This window comes from Salvelinus namaycush, chromosome 2 (assembly GCF_016432855.1).
Source record: "Salvelinus namaycush isolate Seneca chromosome 2, SaNama_1.0, whole genome shotgun sequence".
NCBI lineage: Eukaryota > Metazoa > Chordata > Actinopteri > Salmoniformes > Salmonidae > Salvelinus > Salvelinus namaycush.
In genome coordinates, this window is record NC_052308.1 from 31625451 (window position 1) to 31646835 (window position 21385).

The 21385-nt window shown below is 41.4% G+C and overlaps 2 protein-coding genes across 3 annotated transcripts; one reads left to right on the forward strand and one right to left on the reverse strand.

Moving 5' to 3' along the window:
• Nucleotides 1-1838: 1838 nt before the first annotated feature.
• On the reverse strand, nt 1839-5681 carry LOC120061491 (probable protein BRICK1). Its single transcript, XM_039011341.1, has 3 exons — nt 5536-5681; nt 2884-2966; nt 1839-2765 (listed from the first exon to the last, which is right to left on the reverse strand). The coding sequence occupies exons 1-3, from the start codon at nt 5651-5653 to the stop codon at nt 2739-2741; spliced, it is 228 nt and encodes a 75-aa protein (XP_038867269.1). The 5' UTR covers nt 5654-5681; the 3' UTR covers nt 1839-2738.
• LOC120061476 (ER membrane protein complex subunit 3-like) lies at nt 5204-12652 on the forward strand. Of its 2 annotated transcripts, none has more exons than XM_039011321.1 (9): nt 5204-5866; nt 6726-6882; nt 7190-7247; nt 7380-7473; nt 7647-7751; nt 11047-11128; nt 11254-11333; nt 11738-11820; nt 11930-12652. In XM_039011321.1, exons 1-9 carry the CDS (start codon nt 5833-5835, stop codon nt 12056-12058), a joined length of 822 nt encoding a protein of 273 aa, XP_038867249.1. In that variant the 5' UTR covers nt 5204-5832; the 3' UTR covers nt 12059-12652. The 2 variants fall into 2 exon arrangements, with proteins under 2 accessions (XP_038867249.1, XP_038867257.1); XM_039011329.1 differs by lacking the exon at nt 5204-5866 and adding an exon at nt 5897-6136.
• The last annotated feature ends 8733 nt before the right edge of the window (nt 12653-21385 follow it).

Here is a 21385-nt window from a genome sequence, read left to right on the forward strand (position 1 = left end):
TAGTCCTGGACAAAAATGTTTTTTTATATTGAATTTAAATTGAGCATGACTTTTTTGTCCAGGACAAGGTGTAATCTGAGTCTGGGAAACCAGCCCATACTGTAGACTAGATTATTCCAGAATACTCAAAATAAATATTTTCTATGATCCTCTACAGTACATTTAACATTTCCATTCTACAATATGGCCTCTGACAAAGAAAAGTCTCAAAATCCTTTGTATTTGTTGTGTGGTTTGTCTCTCACAGAACAGGAGGCCCCTGAGAAAAGCACAAAACCCAGATGCTGGGAACAAGTGTTTACTCAGTGGGAGTTAACACATCCTAACATCCAAAACACCACTAAACACAGCAGATAAAAAAACATCTAGGACTACACACTAATCAAACACGGGTTAGGGTTGTATCAGCCATTGTCATAATACTTCTGCCTATCCACATCGACGGGACAGTAGTGAAGGTGGAAAGTTTTAAGTTCCTTGGCGTACACATCACGGACAAACTGAAATGGTCCACCCACAGACAGCGTGGTGAAGGCGCAATAGCGCCTCTTCAACCTCAGGAGGCTGAGGAAATTTGTCTTGTCACCAAAAACCCTCACAAACTTTTACAGATGCACAATTGAGAGCATCCTGTCGGGCTGTATCACCGCCTGGTACAGCAACTGCTCCGCCCACAACCACAAGGCTCTCCAGAGGGTGGTGCAGTCTGCACAACACATCACCGGGGGAAAACTACCTGCCCTCCAAGACACCTACAGCACCCGATGACACAGGAAGGCCAAAAAGATCATCAAGGACAACAACCACCCGAGCCACTGCCTGTTTACCCCGCTATCATCCAGAAGGAAAGGTCAGTACAGGTGCATCAAAGCTGGGACCAAGACTGAAAAACAGCTTCTATCTCAAGGCCATCAGACTATTAAACAGCCATCACTAACATTTACTGACTCAAATCTCTAGCCACGTTAATAATAAAAAACGATGTAATAAATGTATCACTAGTCACTTTAAACAATGCCACTTTATATAATGTTTACATACCCTACATTACTCATCTCATATGTATATACTGTACTCTACCATCTACTGCATAGTGCCTATGCTGTTCGGCCATCGCTCATCCATACATTTATATTTACATATTCCTTACACTTGTGTGTAAGGTAGTTGTGAAATTGTTAGATTACTTGTTAGATATTACTGCATTGTCGTAACTAGAAGCACAAGCATTTCGCTACACTCGCATTAACATCTGCTAACCATGTGAATGTGACCAATAAAATTTGATTTGACATCTCCACAAGTGCATAGGGGGTAGGTCTAAAATATTCACCACCAACACTATTTTTTACTTTTCAGGAGAAGAGAAAGGAGAGACAATTTTACAGAAAGGAAGGGAAGAGCAGTGAGGAGACGAGAGAAGCGAAAAAAAGGGAAGAGGATAGGGGTGGAGAGGGTTCAACTTTATATTAGGAGAGTGAGGGTTCCACTCTTTTTAAGAGTTCCACTTTGTTGTTTATGTTTTTAAATCAAAGCAGCAAATTACTTTTTTCTCTCTCTCCATGCCATATTCCCATTGCTAATGTTATAGGTATTGCTATTCCGTTACTTCAGTTCCATTGCTATAGTTTCTGTAGTCTGGTGGCCCGTTAGTATATGAAAAGAAAAAAATATATACTTCCATTCTTCCCTTCACGGACTGGTAGAGCTGAGACACCAGGTAGGTGCAATAATTATCAAGTAGAACAGAAAAACAACAGTACTCAGAACCTCCATACACAGACCTCTAGCTGCTGTCTAAGTTCTACGAGGGTAAAATTACTCTAACACAATTCATGTTAGTATTTACATCATGTAATGTAGTGCTCAGTAAAAAGTAAACACAATTTGACCATTAGAGGAGAGGTTTGTTGATCAGTTCCTTTGGCATGGAGAGCAGAACACTACTTTATGGCTGAGGGCAGCGACCAGAGGCTATAGTGGCAAATGTGTGTATGGACTCACTATGAGCAAATACAAGCTGGTCTTGACACCACACCCAGCCTATATTATATTCCAGGAACACCTTCAACCTAGCATTTATGCATGCTTCCCTTGAACCAAACACCTTCCAAGCCCTTCTCCAAAAAAACACAATGATACAGGTTATTACATGTTAACACTAGAGTAAAACAATTATTACAAGCAGTGAAATATATGGATAAGCATAATGACCACAGTAAAAGAGCTGACTATTCCTTTTGGCACTTCCTCTTCCTGTGGTTCAAATCATCCTGGTTCAGCCTAATGGGAAGGATATTTCTGCAATGCATGTGCTGTGAAATCTCCATAGGGGTGGGACACTCATTCACATGGTCACTTTTGATTTAACCTGGTTACAAAGTGTCTAAAAAAAAAAACTTTCCCCTGTTAGGAAGTTCATGTATTTGTGCAAATCAAATCAATGAACAAGTTATGTTGGCCCATGATAACATAAATACAAGATAGCATTAACTGAGTCTCGATTATAACATTGTGGGAGATGCTGTGGTATTACCATCACCATCCAGTAGCTATGGTCGTAAAATACACACAGTTTGAAAAAGCAATTGTTTGGGGGGTCCCACAGAACCAATAAATTGTTAAAAAAAAAAAAATACGTAGTAAAAAAAAAAGAAGGGCAAAAATGGAATTGGTCACAAATGTAGTATTCTATCCTCAGCCAAACTGCAGCACCCAGTCCAGCATACTATCTTGGTTTAGGTCAAGGTCTCTCCTTTTGTGATCTAAACAGAGAGCAAAGTTTAGAGAACACAATATGACTTCCAGTACTGTACAGGGAGTGTAAACTGGAAACATTACATTTATTTACACCATAGAATTAGTGACCATTATGACACTTACCCTTGCTTCAATGTACTCAATCCTCCTCTCTAACGCTGTCAGCTTTTCATTTAGGGTGGCCAAACGAGACCGGCAGGACATATCTGAAGGAAGGTAAATACACAGTAAGGTGGACATATTTACCTTTATGATCACATCAAAGTTAATAACAGATAATTGTATGTGTGGAGTACAGTTTGCTAAGGTCCCTCAGTCGAGCAGTGCATTTCATGCACAGATTCAACTACAAAGACCAGGATGGATGTCCAATTACTCGCAAAGAAGGGCAACTATTGGTAGATGGGTAAACAATTTTTAAAAAAGCAGACAATGAATATCCCTTTGAGCATGGTGAAGTTATTAATTACACTTTGGATGATGTATCAATACACCCAGTCACTACAAAGCTACAGGCGTCCTTCCTAACGGAGTTTCCAAAGAGGAAGGAAAACGCTCAGAGATTTCACCATGAGGCCAATGGTGATTTTAAACCCATTACAAATTTAAATGTCTGATAGAACTGAGGATGGATAAACATTGTAGTTACTCCACAATACTAACCTAAATGACAGTGAAAAGGAAGCCTGTATAGAATAAAAATATTCCAAAACATGCATCCTGTTTGCAATAAGGCACTAAAGTAATACTGCAAAAAAATGTGGCAAAGCAATTACATTTTTATCCTGAATACAAAGTCTTATGTTTGGGGCAAATCCAACACATCACTGAGTACCACTCTTCATATTTTCAAGCATGGTAGCGGCTGCATCATGTTATGGGTATGCTTGTCATCAGCAAGGACTAGGGTGTTTTTTAAGATAAAAAGAAAATGAATAGTGCTAAGCACAGGCAAAGTCCTAGAGGAAAACTTGTCTCAGTCTGCTTTCGTACAGACTGAGACAAATTCATCTTTCAGCAGGACAATAACCTAAAATGCAAGACCAAACATACACTGGGGTTACTTACCAAGATGACATTGAATGTTCCTGAGTGGCCGAGTTACAGTTTTGATTTAAACCTGCTTCAAAATCTATGGTAAGACTTAAATGGCTGTCTAGCAATGATCAACAGTCAACTTGACAGAGCTTGAAGAAATGTAAAACGAATATTGTGCAGATATGGTACAATCCAGTTGTGGAAAGCTCTTAGAGACTTACCCAGAAACACTCAGCTGTAATCACAGCAAAAGGTGATTCTAACATGTATTGACTCAGGGGGTGGAATAAGCCAGAGTAGTTTACCAAGCAAGCGGGGCAGAGGCTCTCTTTTTGACCAGCTAGCAACAACATTTGACATTTCGGATCTGGTGTTATGTCTGTTTACAAATGCTAGCTACATGTCAGGCCAGTCTGGTGTTCTATGCTCTACAACACTACTTTTTAGCCACAGAAGCAAACATGTCTCTTTTTGAATTGCAATTGCTAGAGCTTGAACAACAATTGCTTGAACTGCTGTTACTACTCAGAAGAAGAAGAAAAAGACAGAAAAATGGCAAGTTCGTCCACTGAACACTACAAGAGGGGACGATGGAGAATACACGTCTCTTATCCAACCTATGCGAAGCATTGAAGAGGAAAGAATTTCAATAATCTCAAAATAAAAAGAACAAAAAAGGAAGCTTGCAAGTAGTAGAATGTCCATCTCTTCTGTGTTTATACTAGAAGGGATACCGGAAAATATGTTGTGTAGACAAGGGCTGGACTTCCGTTGCTAAACTCACTCAATACTGCCCCTCAGTCTTCGCAAGGAATGATAAATCGGGTCTTAATTTCCAGGTAGGAAAAGACTTGGTCGAATGACGGAGCGTATTACATTGAGCTTCCTCTTTTGTGACGAAAAATGACATTGCTCCGTTGGCTCTGTCTGTAGACCCCTTACGCGTCGATCACACGTACAGTGTTTTGCACAAAATGGTACGCAGCATCTGGATATGTGTGCAACAAAAGTAAAACATTCACCTTCTGCTACCATTTCTGTCAAGTAGTCTACGCATACAGTTTGACGCATACATTCAATAAATCCACACTTGTATGCACCACACAGAACGCACTGCAATGCAATGCCGCAAGACAAACGCAAAGTTCCATTGGAAATTAATGTAGTTCTGGTGTACCAAAATGCAATAACTGTATAGGCATGATCAAGGCGCTACATGGTCAATCCAGATTCTGCAGAAGTCAGGGCATTCATACTTCTTGCGTTTCAGGAAGCTGTCAGGAAAGTGAGTTTGTGTTTATACAGGACCTCCCGCCCCCACCTACATTCAACCAATCATGTCAATGCGGAGCTATACAAAGCTCCGTTTTGAGGCGTAGGAGATGCAGTACAGAGCTGAATTTCGCCTTTGCGTCACACCATCCATACCGCAGATAAAGCATAAATAGTCTCTTAGCCATCAGAAGATAGCAAGCTAACTTAACTATTGGCTAACTACAACATTTCTTCGATTGGTCGAATCATGAATCTTAAACCCTATAAAGTTACATAATAGTAACGAGTCCTTTAGCTGATATATTACTTTATGTGTTTCAGATGGAAACTAGCTAACGTTACCGTTAACCAAGAAGACTCAGGCCCAGCGGCCGGTACTTGAAGTAGGTTAGGCCTTCGCATTGACAGCCTTTTTTTAAGCGGCTGCCAAGTTATCTAAGTTCCATCTATTTAGCTACTTACCAAAGGAATTTAGGAAATCTGCTATTTTCTTTATACTGCTCGTGATAACCTCAATGTATTCTCGATTTGCCCAGTCTTGGTGGATCTCCCTCTGCACAGGATCTTCTTGACCGGCCATTTTCTGTTTTGGGGAAATTGTGTTAGCCCCAACTATCAGCAGGTGGCGACAGTTAACTAAACAAATGGAATCATGTCATTGAACTGTTTAGTAGGACTCTGAGATGTGCGAGAAAATGTATGATTGATACACTGCTAGACATCAATCATCGATCCAGTGAAAATCATATGTTCAGCTAGATGCATTTATTGGGTGAATCATCGATATTTTATGGTAAATAAACGGACAATATAAATATATTGATTAGCCGTTCAGACTGATATTTCAGCCATCAACGCCAGGTGGCACTATAGTTGCCCCTCACTCACTGTTGCAATGCATTGTCAATGTCCTTTGCTTTGTCGAAGCTAATACCGTGCATTTTTGCTCTCTAATGACCATGGCTGCTGATGCAGCTAGACATAGCAAATAATCTGCATGAATTTAAATTAACATAGTATCGCCTGACGACACACGTCTCTTTTGTCAAACGGACTACCTTGGGTAAGATAAATATCAAACACTGCAGCGTTTTGTTTTCAAACGATTTAAATAATGTATTATTAGCTAACGTTATAGCTAGATAGCGTCCTTCACTTCCCCAGCCTCTCGGCAAACTAGCCAGTTCTACATAGCAGCATTTAGCTAGCTAACAGTTAGCTATTCTCTGTTTTTATAAACTGGCAAGAGCAAAGATTAAGTAAACTATGTTTAACAACTCTGTTGTAATAGTAAGCTATAGTTAGTTAACTAGTTGTGTATTCACATATAACTATACGCCCAAATTGACAGTCATAATGTACTGGCAGGTATGAGACAGCTAACGGTTGTGCCAGTGAATTAGCTACAGTAGCAAGCTAAAATGCGATTATTGTTCGCAAACTAGCTAGGTACCTTGGGTGACGGGAGTAAATTGCAGCTGCACTGTCCAGGTTATTAGACGCCAAAATACTTGTGCAATGCATTCACCAGTTATCGCGAAACATGTTGTTGCTGATATTGGCTATGTTCCATTTTCCAGATTTTTTTCATATCTGAAGTTATTAATATGATGCCTACTCTTACACTTGTTCTGTCTTTATCGCTTTGCTAGTTATGGATGAGCCGGAGCTTCTGCTGGACTCCAATATCAGACTTTGGGTGGTCTTGCCCATCGTCTTTATCACATTCCTTGTTGGGGTAATTCGACATTATGTCTCCATTCTGCTTCAGAGTGACAAGAAGCTGACATTAGAGCAGGTGTCAGACAGGTAAGGGTCTTGGGAGTATGAAGTCCTCGACCAGGGTTCTCCAACCCTGTTCCTGGAGAGCTACCCTCCTGTAGGTTTTCAATCCAACCCCAGTGGTAACTAACCTGACTAAGTTTATCAACCAACTAATTATTAAAATCAGGTGTGCTAGATTAGTGTTGTAGCAAAAACCTACAGGACGGTGGCCTTCCAGGAACAGGGTTGGAGAGCCCTGCCTGAGACAGACTGTGCATTGACAGTTCATAAAAGGGCTAGTGAGCACATCTTACTGTGAGTTTGTTTTGAATTATACCTTTCCAATATTCAGCCAGGTTCTTATCAGGAGCAGAATCCTCAGAGAGAATGGGAAGTACATTCCGAAACAGGTGAGATCAATGTTGGAATGACCTTAAAAAGCCACTTCGCTATCTTTACTTCTTAGCACGGTAAACATGGTGTTTTTTAAAAATGGTGTTGGCTAGTTGCGCTCAGATTTTGAGACACCTCGTTTTCTTCAGTCTTTCTTGATGAGGAAGTTTTACTTCAATAATCAAGAAGATGGCTTCTTAAAAAATACCAAAAGAAAGGTTGTTCCTCCCTCCCCAATGACAGGTGAGCATAACAGTCGCATCATACTTTCTCACACAATCCTATTCTCAAACCATGATAGAACAGTATTGGGCCGTTATACCCTGACACATGATAAGGAGCATATTACTTCTGAATGATAATGCACCAAGAAATGTATTACTACAACGCTTGTTTGGAACTGTTTCTTTGTCCAGACCCGAGCATGCTGACAGACATGATGAAAGGCAACGTGACCAATGTACTTCCCATGATCCTCATCGGAGGCTGGATCAACTGGACCTTCTCAGGGTTTGTCACAAGTAAGTAGTGTGCTCGCTCGCTCACTGCACTGAGACTGGGTTGTTTGGATAACATCGACGAGCAAACCACCTTCGTCACCTGCTTCATAAGGAAGTGCATCATCAACGTTGTCCCCCCCAGTAAAGGTTTGCTGCTTCCCCAATTGGCATTACCTTAGATTGTAAACTATCATGGTCAAAATATATAGATTCAATGTTTGTAAAGATGGGGAGCGGTCTGGATGTAATAAAGAGATTCTCTGCTTTTTTGACATCACACTCCAAAAAGCAAGTTCTGCTGGCTCTAGTTTTGTCTAATCTTGATTATTGTCCAGTCGTGTGGGCCAGTGCTGCAAGGAAAGGCCTAGTTAAGCTGCAGCTGGCCCAGAACAGAGCGGCACATCTTGCTCTTCATTGTAATCAGAGGGCTGATATAAATACTATGCATGCCAGTCTCTCTTGCATGGCTAAGAGTTGAGGAGAGACTGACTGCTCCACTTCTTATTTTTATAAGAAACATGAATGTGTTGAAAATCCCCAATTGTTTGCATAGTCAACTTACATACAACTCTGACACAGATGCTTACCCCACCAGAAATGCCACCAGGGGTCTTTTCACAGTCCCCAAATTCAAGAAAGAATACAGTATTATATAGAGCCATTATTGTATGAATTCCATCTCATATTGCTCAAATAAACAGCAAACCTGGTTTTTAAAAAACGATAAAGCATCACCTCACGGCACAACGCCTCTCCCCTATTTGACCTAGATAGTTTGTGTGTATGCATTGATATGTAGGCTACGTGTGCCTTTTAAATTTTATGTACTTCTGTCCTTGAGCTGTTGTCTATTAATGTTTTGTATTTCAAGTTTGGTGTGGACCCCAGGAAGAGTAGCTGCTGCTTTTGCAACAGTTAATGGGGATCCTAATAAAATACCAAAAGCCCTGGATTAACACAGAGGTTGGCGCTAAGCTATAGGGCAGGGCTACCACGGACAGGGCTATCGTAGACAACCCTGAGGCTACGGCTGAGGACAGGAACAAGTACAAAAATCCCGCTACGACCTCTGCAGAGTCATCAAATGAACAAAAGGACAAAATAACAATAAGGTAGAATCATATTACACGGGCTCTGATGCCTGCCGCATGTGGCAGGGGCTGCAGCCAATTCTGGATTACAAAGGAAATCGCAGCCATGATCTGCCCAACGATGCCTCTCTACCAGACGAACACAATGCATTTTATGCACGCTTCAATAACAATGGCATACCGTATGCGAGGGCCCCCACCAACCCAGATGTCTCGGTGATCTCGCTCTCCGAGGCAGATGTGAGTAAGGTCTGTAATCAGGTCAACACTCGCAAGCCCGCGTGGCCGGACGGTATTCCAGGGCGCGTTCTCAGAGCATGCGCAGATCAGCTTGCAGGCATATTCACAGTCATTTTCAACCTGTCCTTGTCCCAGTCGGTAATTCCCACGTCTTAAGATGACAGCCATCATTCCTGTTCCCACGAACTCTAAGGCTTCATGCCACAATGACTACCGCCCTGTAGCACTCACATCTGTAATCTTGAAGTGCTTTGAAAGGCTGGTTATGGCACACATCAACTCCATCATCCTAGACCCACTCCAATTTGCAAACAGATCCATAGACGACGCAATCTCAATTGCACTCCACACTACCCTTACCCACCTACGTAAGAGGAATACCGATGTGAGAATGCTGTTCATTGACTACAGCTCAGCATTCAACACCATTGTCCACTCCAAGCTTGTCACCTAGCTTAGAACCCTGGGACTGAACACCTCCCTCTGCAACTGGATCCTAGACTTCCATACCGGCTGACCCCAGGTGGTGAGGGTAGGCAACATCATCTCCGCCATGCTGACCCTCAACACGGGGCCGCCACTCCCTGTTCATCTACGACTGCCTGGCCACGACTGAAACACTATCATCAAGTTTGCTGACAACACGTGGTAGGCCTGATCACCGGCGACGATGAGACAGCCTAGCAGTGTGGTGCCGGGACGACAACCTCTCACTCAACATCAGTAAGACCAAGGAGCTGATCGTGGACTACAGGAAAGGGAGGGGGGCATGGCCTCAACCACATCAACAGGGCTACAGTGGAGTAGGTCGAGAGCTTCAAGTTCCTCGGTGTCCAAATCACTAAGGACTTAAAATGGTCCAATCACACACACAGTCGTGAAGAAAGCGCAACAGTACCTCTTCCCCCTCTGGAGGTTGAAAAGGTTTGGCATGGGCCCTCAAATCCTCAAAGTTCTAAAACTGCACCATTTGAGAGCATCTTGACTGGCTGCGTCACTTCTTGGTATGGCAACAGCTCCGTCCTCGATCGCATTGGCGCAACAGAGAGTGCTGCGGACACCCCAGTACATCGCTGGGGCCGAGCTCCCAGCCATCCAGGACCTCTATCAGGCGGTGTGAAAGGAAGGCCCGGAAAAGACTCCAGCCACCCAAGCCATAGACTGTTCTCTCTGCTTCCGCACAGCAAGCAGTGCCGGTGCATCTATCCCTGAGCCATAAGACTGCTAAATAGCTAACAGAAGGCTACACAGACTCTCTGAGTTGACCCTTGTATTTTATTTTGCACACTCACAGGACTACACTCTCACGCACACTGACACACCAACACACACAACATGCACACACATTTATACTGCCTCTACACACACACACACTCTCGCATACAATCATCATTTACGCTGCTGCTCTGTTTATCATATATCCTGATGCCTAGTCACCTTACCCCTACACATATCTACCTCTATCACTCCAGTATCCCTGCACATTGTAAATATGGTATTGGAACTGACCCTGTATATACCTTTTTACTTTCTCGTTCTTCATATTTCTTATTTTTATTCGTTGTGTGTTTTTGTTCTACCTTATGTTATTTTTAGGGCTACATTGATATTGATGACTGCATTGTTGGGTTTAGAGCTTGCAAGAAAGGCATTTCACTGTACTTGTACACGTGACATTAAAACATGATAATGATTGTCACTACTAGAGAGCTTCGATTGCAGTTTATTTTATGATACATAACCAGGTATTTACTAAGAAATAGCATGGTAAAATGATTACATTGAAACAACATATAAATAACAGTAGTGTAAAATGAAGTGCTTCCATTCAGTGTCTTTGCTATAAGCAGTTAAGTCAATATTTGCACAGACTGGTTTTATGTAAAATTCAAAACTTGATTCTACTTATATTTGGTAGTGGGGTTGTATGAGCCAAATCATTTGAGTTACAATTTTCTCAACAACCCTTTTCTTGTTCCTTACAGCCAAGGTTCCTTTTCCTCTCACCCTGCGCTTCAAGCCCATGTTGCAACAAGGAATCGAGCTACTCTCACTTGATGCTTCCTGGTTAGTTGATGAAATAGATACTTATTGAATTAGTTCTGTGGAGTTAATGTGATATACTTCCTCTGAGTCCTTTTGCTAGTGTAAACATTGATGAATTATAATCTCACCCTCGTTTCTGCTTTCAGGGTGAGCTCAGCGTCGTGGTATTTCCTGAATGTGTTTGGGCTGCGAAGCATGTACTCCTTAATTCTAGGACAAGATAATGGTAACCTTTCATCCACTCATCCAACTTCATGATTCAGATTTGTATTTCCTGCAAATGTTATTGATAATTGTGTTTCTGTAAACTAGATGTGACATTATTGAATCATAGTTTGTCACCTACTTACAGCAGTACTGGTTATCAAAAGCAATAAACAGAAGGTTATTAAATTGACCTGATTTGGGCAAACAACAAATCACTTGGCGGTCTGTGCCTTGAAGAGATAATGGGCCGGTTTGCAACCCTTCAGTGTCATAGCAGCAGCACTGGTTATAAATGGAACATGACTCCATTATTTCAACCATGTTCAACTGGCAAGCCTCCAATTCTTCACAGTCCTGGTTTTGTCACGCCAAGGTGATTATGAAGTAATTAGTGTTGATGCTGGTGTATTGTGAACCACACAGGTGCAGATCAGTCCAGGATCATGCAGGAGCAGATGAGTGGTGCTGCCATGGCCATGCCTGCAGACACAAACAAAGCCTTCAAGGTAGAGTTGTCTACTCTTGATTTCGTTCACTTACTCTCCATGGTGAATTAAATTCCTACAGGTCCCAGCATTATCACCTGACAGAGAGTTGTTTATTTCCCCTTTTTAGGCAGAATGGGAGGCTCTTGAGCTAACTGACCACCAGTGGGCACTGGAGGGTGTTGAGGAGGAGCTAATGAGCAGGGAACTGGATCTAGATGGAATGTTCAGTAAGGAGTTACCAACGGGTATCTTCTGAGTGCCAATTCATCAATGCAGGGAACCTGCCACTTGGCAAAATGGTAGTCTTACTTAGAGGCAGACTTGGAGTTTCTATAGGAAATGACAGAGTGGAACAAAGTCCCTGGGCTTTGATGACAAATGGAGATGTGATGTCTAAATTAATTTCACTTGTCCATTTGTCATTGTCCATTTCAAGTTTAATTGGAGATAGTACCAAGTTCAATTTATAATTGTAACTATTTGAAAGATTCACCCTCAGCTACTCATGACAAAAAAAGGATAGCATACATAATGGAAAAACTGACATGTTGTATACTGTCAAAAACAAAACATACAAAAGGTCAATGAGCATGTTGCACCACTTTTTGTTTTTAATCATGTTTACCTTCTCAGATTCCACCTACAATGCTTTCAGAAAGTATTCATACCCCTATTCAAAAAATTTCACATTTTGTTGTGTTACAGCCTCAATTAAAAATGTATTAAATAGATTTCTCCCCCCTACCCATCTTTACACAATAGCCCATAATGACAGTGAAAGCATGCTTTAAGAAATGTTTTCAAATTTATTGAAAATGAAATGCATAAATATTCACACCCCAGAGTCAATACCTGTTAGAATCACCTTTGGCAGTGTTTACAGCTGTGAGTCTTTCTGGGTAAGTCTCTTAACCTCTAGTATATATTTGGCCTTGTATTTTAGGTTATTGTCCTTCTGAAAGATGAATTTGTCTCCCAGTGTCTGTACGAAAGCAGACTGAAACAAGTTTTCCTCTAGGATTTTGCCTGTGCTTAGCTCTATTGTATCTCTTTGTTATCCCCAAAATAACTCTAGTCCGTGTTGATGACAGGCATACCCATAACATAATGCAGCCACCACCATGCTTCAAAATATGTAGAGTGGTACTCTGATTTGTTGGATTTGGATCAAACATAATGCTTTGTATTCAGGGCATTAAGTTACTTTCTTTGCCACATTTTTTGCTGTTTTACTTTAGTGCCTTATTGCAAACAGGATGCATGTTTTGGAATATTTTTTATTCTGAACAGGCTTCCTTTTCTCTCTGTCATTTAGGTTAGTTGTTGTAACGTAACAACAATCCTCAGTTTTCTCCAATCACAGCCATTTAACTTTGTAACAGGTTTAAAATCACCATTGGCCTCATGGTGAAATCCCTGAACGGTTTACTTCTTCTCTGGCATCTGAGTTAGGAAGGACGCTTGTGTCTTTGTAGTAACTGGGTGTATTGACACACCATCCAAAGGTTAATTAATAACTTCACCATGCTCAAAGGGATATTCAATGTCTGCTTTTTTATATTTACCCATCTACCAATAGGTGCCCTTCTTTTGCGAGGCGTTGGAAAACCTCCCAGGTCTTTGTGGTTGAATCTGTGTTTGAAATTCACTGCTCGACCGAGGGACCTTACAATTATCTCTGTGTGGGGCAGAGATGAGGTAGAAAATCATGTTAAACACTTATTGCACACAGAGGGGTCCATGCAACTTGTTAAGCACAGTTTTACTCCTGAACGTATTTAGGCTTGCCATAATAAAGGGGTTGAATACTTATTGACTGAAGATATTTTAATATAAATATAATTCCACTTTGAATGTATGGGGTACTGTGTGTTGGCCAGTGACTCAATCTCAATTTCATCCATTTAAAATTCAGGCTGTAATGCAACAAAATGTGGAAAAAGTCAAGGGGTGTGAATACTTTCTGAAAGCACTGTATCTGCCATTTGTTTGGTCATAGTTTACTTGTTGGTTATTTGTGAGCCTGTTTTTTGTTTTGTGAACATAATAGTCAAATTCATTGAACATAAGTTCAACTTATCCCTATAAGAGGAGGATGCTCTGAGCAACATAAGACAACTAGCAGTTACAATAAAAACTAAGAACATGGTTTTACTGCTGGTGATTAAATTCCAGTTATCATTCCCCTTTCAGTTTTGTGTGCAGCATCAGCAGCTTCATGTCTGATGTAAGACAAGGTCAGGTCCTATATTGGGTGCTGGAAAACTACTGTGTGTGTGTAATAGTTAAATTCAATGTGTTCTTTTTAATATTTATTTCTCCAAATTTTTAAAAAACATTTTCATGTGTTTTTGTATAAAAACTGTTTTGACTAAATTGTTATGGATTTTTATTTATTTTCTTGGCTCAAATTTTATCACAAAAGTGGTTCAATTGATAGATATTGTGACACACCCCCTTAACTCAAACAGTGCAGAATAATGCCTGGCTGGAGGGGAGGGTGGGCCACAAGCTCATGTAACCCAATATTGCAAGCTTGGATATTGCTAACATTTGGAACACGAGTAGTCAATTGTCTGCCATACATACACAAATATCTGGATACATGTATAGCTGTATTTTTAAAAAGCATATTCATGAGTTAAGAAGCTGAGAATAAAAATGTCTTTCTATAGAAATATACTGAAAAATATAATCGCAAACATGTGTTGGTCCCATGTTTCATGAGCTGAAATAAAAGATTCTTCGAAATGTTCCATATGCACTGAGAGCTTATTTCTCCCAAACAAACTGCACAAATTTGTTTACATCCCTTTTAATGAGTATTTCTCCCGTGCCAAGATAATCCATCCACCTGACAGGTGTTGCATATCAAGAAGCTGATTAAACAGCATGATCATTACACAGGTGTACCTTGTGCTGGGTACAATAAAAGGCCACACTAAAATGTGCAGTTTTGTCACACAACACAATGCCATAGATCTCTCAAGTTGAGGGAGTGTGCAATTGGCATCCTGACTGCAGGAATGTCCACCAGAGCTGTTGCCAGAGAATTGAATGTTAATTTCTTTACCATAAGCCGCCTCCAACGTCGATTTAGATCATTTGGAGATACGTATCCGGCTTCTTCGCCTGCGGTGTCATCTGAGACCAGCCACCTGGACAGCTGATGAAACTGGGTTTGCACAACTGAAGAATTTTTGCACAAACTCAGAAACCATCTCAGGGATGCTCCTCTGCATGCTCGTCGTCCTCACCAGGGTCTTGACCTGACTGCAGTTCGGTGCCGTAACCGACTTCAGTGGGCAAATGCTCACCTTCGATGGCCACTGGCATGCTGGAGAAGTGTGCTCTTCACGGATGAATCCCGGTATCAACTGTACCGGGCAGATGGCAGACAGTTTTTGAGCGGTTTGCTGATGTCAACATTGTGAACAGAGTGCCCCATGGTAGTGGTGGGGTTATGGTATGGGCAGGCATAAACTAGGGACAAGCACAATTGCATTTTATCGATGGCAATTTGAATGCACAGAGATACCATGATGAGATCCTAAGGCCCATTGTCATGCCATCATCCGCCGCCATCATCTCATGTTTCAGCATGATAATTCACAGCCTCATGTTGCAAGGATCTGTACACAATTCCTGGAAGTTGAAAATGTCCCAGTTCTTCCACTGCCTGCATACTCACCAGATATGTCACCCATTGAGCATGTTTGGGATGCTCTGCATCGATGTGTACAACAGCGTGTTCTAGTTTGCGCCAATATCCTGCAACTTCGCACATCCATTGAAGAGGAGTGGGACAACATTCCAAAGGCCACAATCAACAGCCTGATCAACTCTGCAAAGGAAATGTGTCGCGCTGCATGAGGCAAATGGTGGTCACACCAGATGCTGACTGGTTTTCTGATCCATCCCTACCTTTTTTTATAAAAAGTACACTACATGATCGAAAGTATGTGGACACTTGAACATCTCATTCAAAAATGATGGACATTAATATGGAGTTGGTCCCCCCTTTTCTCCTATAACAGCCTTCGCACTTCTGGGAAGGCTTTCCACTAGATGTTGGAACAAACTATTGCTGCAAAGTTGTATGGACAGAATCGTCTAGAATGTCATTGTATGTTGTAGCGTTAAGATTTCACTTCACTGGAACTAAGGGGCATAGCCCGATCCATGAAAAACAGCCCCAGACCATTATTCCTTCTCCACCAAACTTTACAGTTGGCACTATGTATTGGGGCAGGTAGCGTTCTCCTGGCATCAGCCAAACTCGTCCGTTGGACTGCCAGATGGTGAAGCCTGATTCATCACTCCAGAGAACGCTTTTCCACTTCTCCAGAGTCCAATGGTGGCAAGCTTTACATCACTCCAGCCGACGCTTGACATTGCGCATGGTGATCTTAGGCTTGTGTGCGGCTGCTCGGCCATAGAAAACCATTTCATGAAGCTCCCAATGAACAGTTCTTGTGCTGACGTTGCTTCCAGAGGCAGTTTGGAACTTTGTAGTGAGTATTGCAGCCGAAGACAGACAATTTCAGCAATTGGCGGTCCCGTTCTGTGAGCTTGTGTGGCCTACCACTTCGCGGCTGAGCCGTTGTTGTTCCGAGATGTTTCCACTTCACAATAACAGCACTTACAGTTGACCAGGGCAGCTCTAGCAGGGCTGACTTGTTGGAAAGGTGGCATCCTATGACGTTGCCACATTGAAAGTCACTGAGCTCTTCAGTAAGGCCATTCAACTGCCAATGTTTCTTTATGGAGATTGCATGGCTGTGTGCTCGATTTTATACACCTGTCAGGAACGGGTGTGGCTGAAATAGTCGAATCCACTAATTTGAAGGGGTGTCCACAAACTTTTGTATATATAGTGTATCTGTGACCAACAGATGCATGTCTGTATTCCCAGTCATGTGAAATCCATAGATTAGAGCCCAATGAATGTATTTCAATTGACTGATTTCCTTTTATGAACTGTAACTCAGTAAAATCTTTGAAATTGTTACATCTTGAGTTCATCTTTTTGTTCCATGTAGGTCCTGCCTCTCGCTAAATAGTAGAAAGCAGATTATTCAGTCTACATTCCTATCGGTCCTAGAATATACTAAACTTTAGACATCTCAGGGATGGCTAACTCTGGAAATTCCTTACGTTTTCTTGCACTTTATTTGTGGAACGATCTTCAAAATGTTCTTAAATTAAATGTTCCGGTGCCTCTAGGACAATTCAGAAAGCTGATTGAGCACCTTATTACTGATGAATGTGTTTGTTTTTTATGACCATGTTTTTCTTTCTTTCTGCTTGCATATTGTATTTATTTTTTGATGTGTGTATTTTCTGTAATTTACTGTATGTAATTCATGGCTCATCTGTTAAAGAGACCTTGGTCTCAGTATGACTCCCTGATAAAATAAAGGTTAAATAAATAAAATTAGGATATCATCATTCATCTTGGAAATGACCTGTAAACACACAGATACAATAGGCTGAAATATCAACTATCAATGTTAAGGATTAATGATAACTTCAGTTTTTGGTATTTGTTCAATAGACAACTTTCCAGGTCAAATTTTCTCTCATTCAGTCTTGTATGGTCCTGCCTGAAATGCACAAGTTACAAGCTTTTTTATTTTGTGGCTATTGTGAACGACTCCAAGGAAAACAAGTGGGCTCCGACATCGAAATTACATTTTTGAAGTTCCAAGGTTCCCTAAGGATTTTGTAACTTTAGGCCCTAGTCTTGCAATTAAATCAGGGCGGCATCACTGATTATTTTATCACAGATTATCTTAATATGTATTTAGCCTCAAATCCAATATGGCTGCCATAATAACAATTGATGGAGGTTAAATCACCTGTAAATATGAATTATGTAAATGAGAGGCATTTTTATGAATTGTGTATAACACTTATGCCTATAAAGACTGTTCGTGTAAATCAATTTTATTCTGAATCTAATATGGCCAACATGATTACACTCAAACACCTTCACCTGCATATAAGTAGCCCTTGTTAATTTTGTATTGTGTTATTCTGTTTTTGAAAGGGTTTCACAAGGCTCTTGGTATATCTAGGGCCTGCATATGTTGTGTTTGAAAAGCCCAAGCCAACTAGTTTTTCAATGTCTGTTCATGTTCTAACCTCATTTACATATTTACAGCATATCAACAATGGACAATCCCACAAAATATAATTACAAGCCTTTCACATCACAAGCACACAGTAGTATAACCAAGTTACAGGAAAGCAACCGTAATACAACAGTCAGCTACTCTAGTAGTGTATATGAACAGTCCTCTTTTTCCCACTAAATCTAAGTGTGCAATGTTGATTCAAAGTCTTTGAGGTGACCAGGACGTGAGTGTGCCCAAACAGGGTGAGGAGACAAAGTAGCCAGTGGTGGTTGTAGTTCTGGGGCCTGACCAGTAGCCAGTGGTGGTTGTAGTTCTGAGGCCTGACCAGTAGCCAGTGGTGGTTGTAGTTCTGGGGCCTGACCAGTAGCCAGTGGTGGTTGTAGTTCTGGGGCCGGACCAGCTTGCACAGCTAACTGGTCATTCTGGGCAAGCTGCAGCGACAAGGGCTGTATCCGTCCTGTATGACTGGTGGTGTATTAGGGCTGAGGGGTGATCAGTTTTCATTTCTACAGTTCAGTATAGGCAGTAAGCAGATGCAGCTTGCATGCCAACGAGACCCATTAACTAACTGGAATGTTATCCCAGCTTGAATGATGCTAAGAACACTCCAGTAGTGGAATGGTTGGTCTGGTTGTGAAGGAAAGTCTGTGAAAAGTCCTGCAGGTCACATCCTACATATTTCTTTACATTCCTTTGGAAGTCGGGTAGGATGATAATTTGGCTGATATTAACTGTGGGTGGTTGGCATTGATTACGGGCTTGGGCACACCCAGCAGGAGATGTGGAGAGTGACAGAACCTGTGAGTGTGACCTCAGGTTACTTGGAGGGGTTCCCAAACTGTGCGGCACACCCCCTAGGGGTCCCCCCAAAAACATTTTTAATAAACATACAGTATATATATATATATATATTTTTTTTTTTAAGGAACTCAGTCCGGCTATAAACTTACGCTTGAAAGTTGTAATAGTAGAAAGCACAAGGTGAAATTTCTAAATCGGGCAGTACATAATCAGTTCATCTTGTCATGTTAGTCATTGCATACTTTAGACAGCTATCTATAACTTGTCAGAAATGTCCAGATCAACTAGCCCATGTCAATGTTTTTTATTTAAGTTTTTAAGGGCATAGATTTTTTTGTATTTTTTTTGTCACTCAAATATTACATGAATACACATTAGACATGGAAACATTTATACAATTGCATTTGGGCCTCCCGAGTGGCACAGTGGTCTAAGGCACTGCATCACAGCGCTAGAGGCATCACTACAGACCTGGGTTCGATCCCAGGCTGTATCACAACCGTCCGTGATCGAGAGTCCCATAACCGGCTGGGATCAGGAGTCTGGAGCGGACTCCGCACAATTGGCCCAGCATTGGCCGGGTGGAGTTTTACTTGGCTCATCGCACTCTAGTGACTCCTTGTGGCGGGCCATGGGGTCTGCAGACTGACCGCAGTTGGGGGGTGTTTCTTCTGACACATTGGTGCGGTTTGCTTTTGGGTTAAGCGGGCGGGTGTTATGAAGCGCAGTTTGGCATGTCATGTTTCGGAGGACGCATGACTCGACCTGAGTTGCAGCGATGAGACAAGATCGAAATTGGAGTTAAAAAAAAAAAAATGGCAACACCCATGACAAAATGTGTAGAATTGCAGGAAATAAGCTTTAAACCTGCAGAATTCTCAAACCAACAAAAGTGGTGTGAACAGTTTGTGTCATGAACAGTGCTTGTGCCCATAGATATAGACGTGGTATGTTCCCCAATGCAGGAAGGGGGCCCGAGTGAAAAAGTTTAGGAACCCCTGACTTATAGAGGTTAGTTAATGCACATTTGTCTTACTTTTGAACTCTGCTTCGTTGGGAATGGGCTTGTAAGTAAGCATTTCACGGTAATGTCTACACCTGTTGTATTCGGAGCATGTGACAAATAAAATTTGATTTGAGTGTAGCTAGGTCATAGACTATGACTAAGAAGCGTTGGTTGTGAGGGACATAGCACAGTTCTACACACATAAACATTTGAAGATGATCCCTGGCTTTGATGGACAGTTAAAAAGTTGCAGAGGAGGTGGAGCTAATCAAGCATAGTGCACAAAGACCACTATCTCACAGTCAATCCCCAGCCAACATAAATGATCACATACTGTAAAGCAAGTTTTAAGAGTCCTAAGGTGCCTACAGTATATGTTTTTAGAGGGAAGTTGGGATTACTGCACAGTTTCAGTTGAGGTGTAACAGGTGTCACATGGGCTGGCCAGATAGGTATGAGGGAAATGCATGGCAGCAATTTCCAGACAGCATTTTGGCTGTTGTATGGCCTCCTGACATGTAGTAGTCCAGTTCCATGGTTTCTCTTTCTCTAGTAACTGCCTGAGGGGTGGACTGATGGTGGAGTGGGCCTATCGACAACAATTCTGGAAGATTCAGGTACGAATTCATTTTGGAGAGGTGCATCCTCCTCATACACCATAATGTCACCAAGTCAAGATATAAGGCAACTGCAGGGCAGACAGCCAGGATTGTGGACATGATTATCTGGAAGAAGCAATGTGCCAACTCAGCTCGAACAGGATAAGAGTGCTCCAGAACATCCCAATTTACGCGCCACAAACCTCCTGTGGTGTACATATACAGGTGAATAAACCATCATTTAATGGTATTGTAGGAGCCATATTTGATTTTGGACTTCCAATTGGATTTGTAGGCAAATCTAGGGGGGGGACTAATGTAATTGCAAGAGTAGGGGCTACACTTATAAAACCCACAGAGGAAACTTTGACTGGAATTAATGACAGTTTTCAGCTTCTGACCCCACTTGCCCAATAGCCACAACATTTAAAAAAAATGTAACTGTATGCATTTTTGTCAGGCAGGACCATACAGCTACCAAAAAGATTACGTTCATCATAAATATTTATACGAATTTTTGTTGTTGGACACCAGGAAATCAAGTGATTTTAATTTTGGAAATCTGTTCCCAAATATTCCCACGCATAATAAAGAGACGTGATCGTATGCAAATGTAGGCAAGGTTTGAAATGATAAAAAAATCTAATCAAATTGTATTTGTCACATACACGTGTTTAGCAGATGTTATTGCGGGTGTAGCGAAATGCTTGTGTTTCTAGCTCTAACAGTGCAGTAATATCTAACAGTAATTTCTAACAATTTCACAACAATACACACAAATCTAAAGTAAAGGAATGGAATTAAAAATATATAAATATTGGGAGAGCAATGTCAGAGCAGCATAGACTTAGATACAGTAGAATATGATAGAATACAGTATATACATATTTCGATGAGAAATGCAAAACATGTAAACATTATTAAAGTGACTAGTGCTCCATTATTAAAGTGGCCAGTGATTCCAAGTCTATGTATATAGGGCAGCAGCCTCTAATGTACTAGTGATGGCTATTTAACAGAACTTAACAGTCGGATGG

Excerpts from the sequence above, each read along its gene's own strand:
- LOC120061491 (XM_039011341.1), bottom strand. The coding sequence starts at position 5,653 with ATGGCCGGTCAAGAAGATCCTGTGCAGAGGGAGATCCACCAAGACTGG. Across the intron at positions 2,967-5,535 it reads AGATTTCCTAAATTCCTTTG|ATATGTCCTGCCGGTCTCGT; the intron begins GTAAGTAGCTAA and ends ACCTTCCTTCAG. Across the intron at positions 2,766-2,883 it reads TTGAGTACATTGAAGCAAGG|ATCACAAAAGGAGAGACCTT; the intron begins GTAAGTGTCATA and ends CTCTCTGTTTAG.
- LOC120061476 (XM_039011321.1), top strand. The coding sequence starts at position 5,833 with ATGCATTTATTGGGTGAATCATCGATATTTTATG. Across the intron at positions 6,883-7,189 it reads TTAGAGCAGGTGTCAGACAG|CCAGGTTCTTATCAGGAGCA; the intron begins GTAAGGGTCTTG and ends TCCAATATTCAG. Across the intron at positions 7,248-7,379 it reads GGAAGTACATTCCGAAACAG|TCTTTCTTGATGAGGAAGTT; the intron begins GTGAGATCAATG and ends CGTTTTCTTCAG.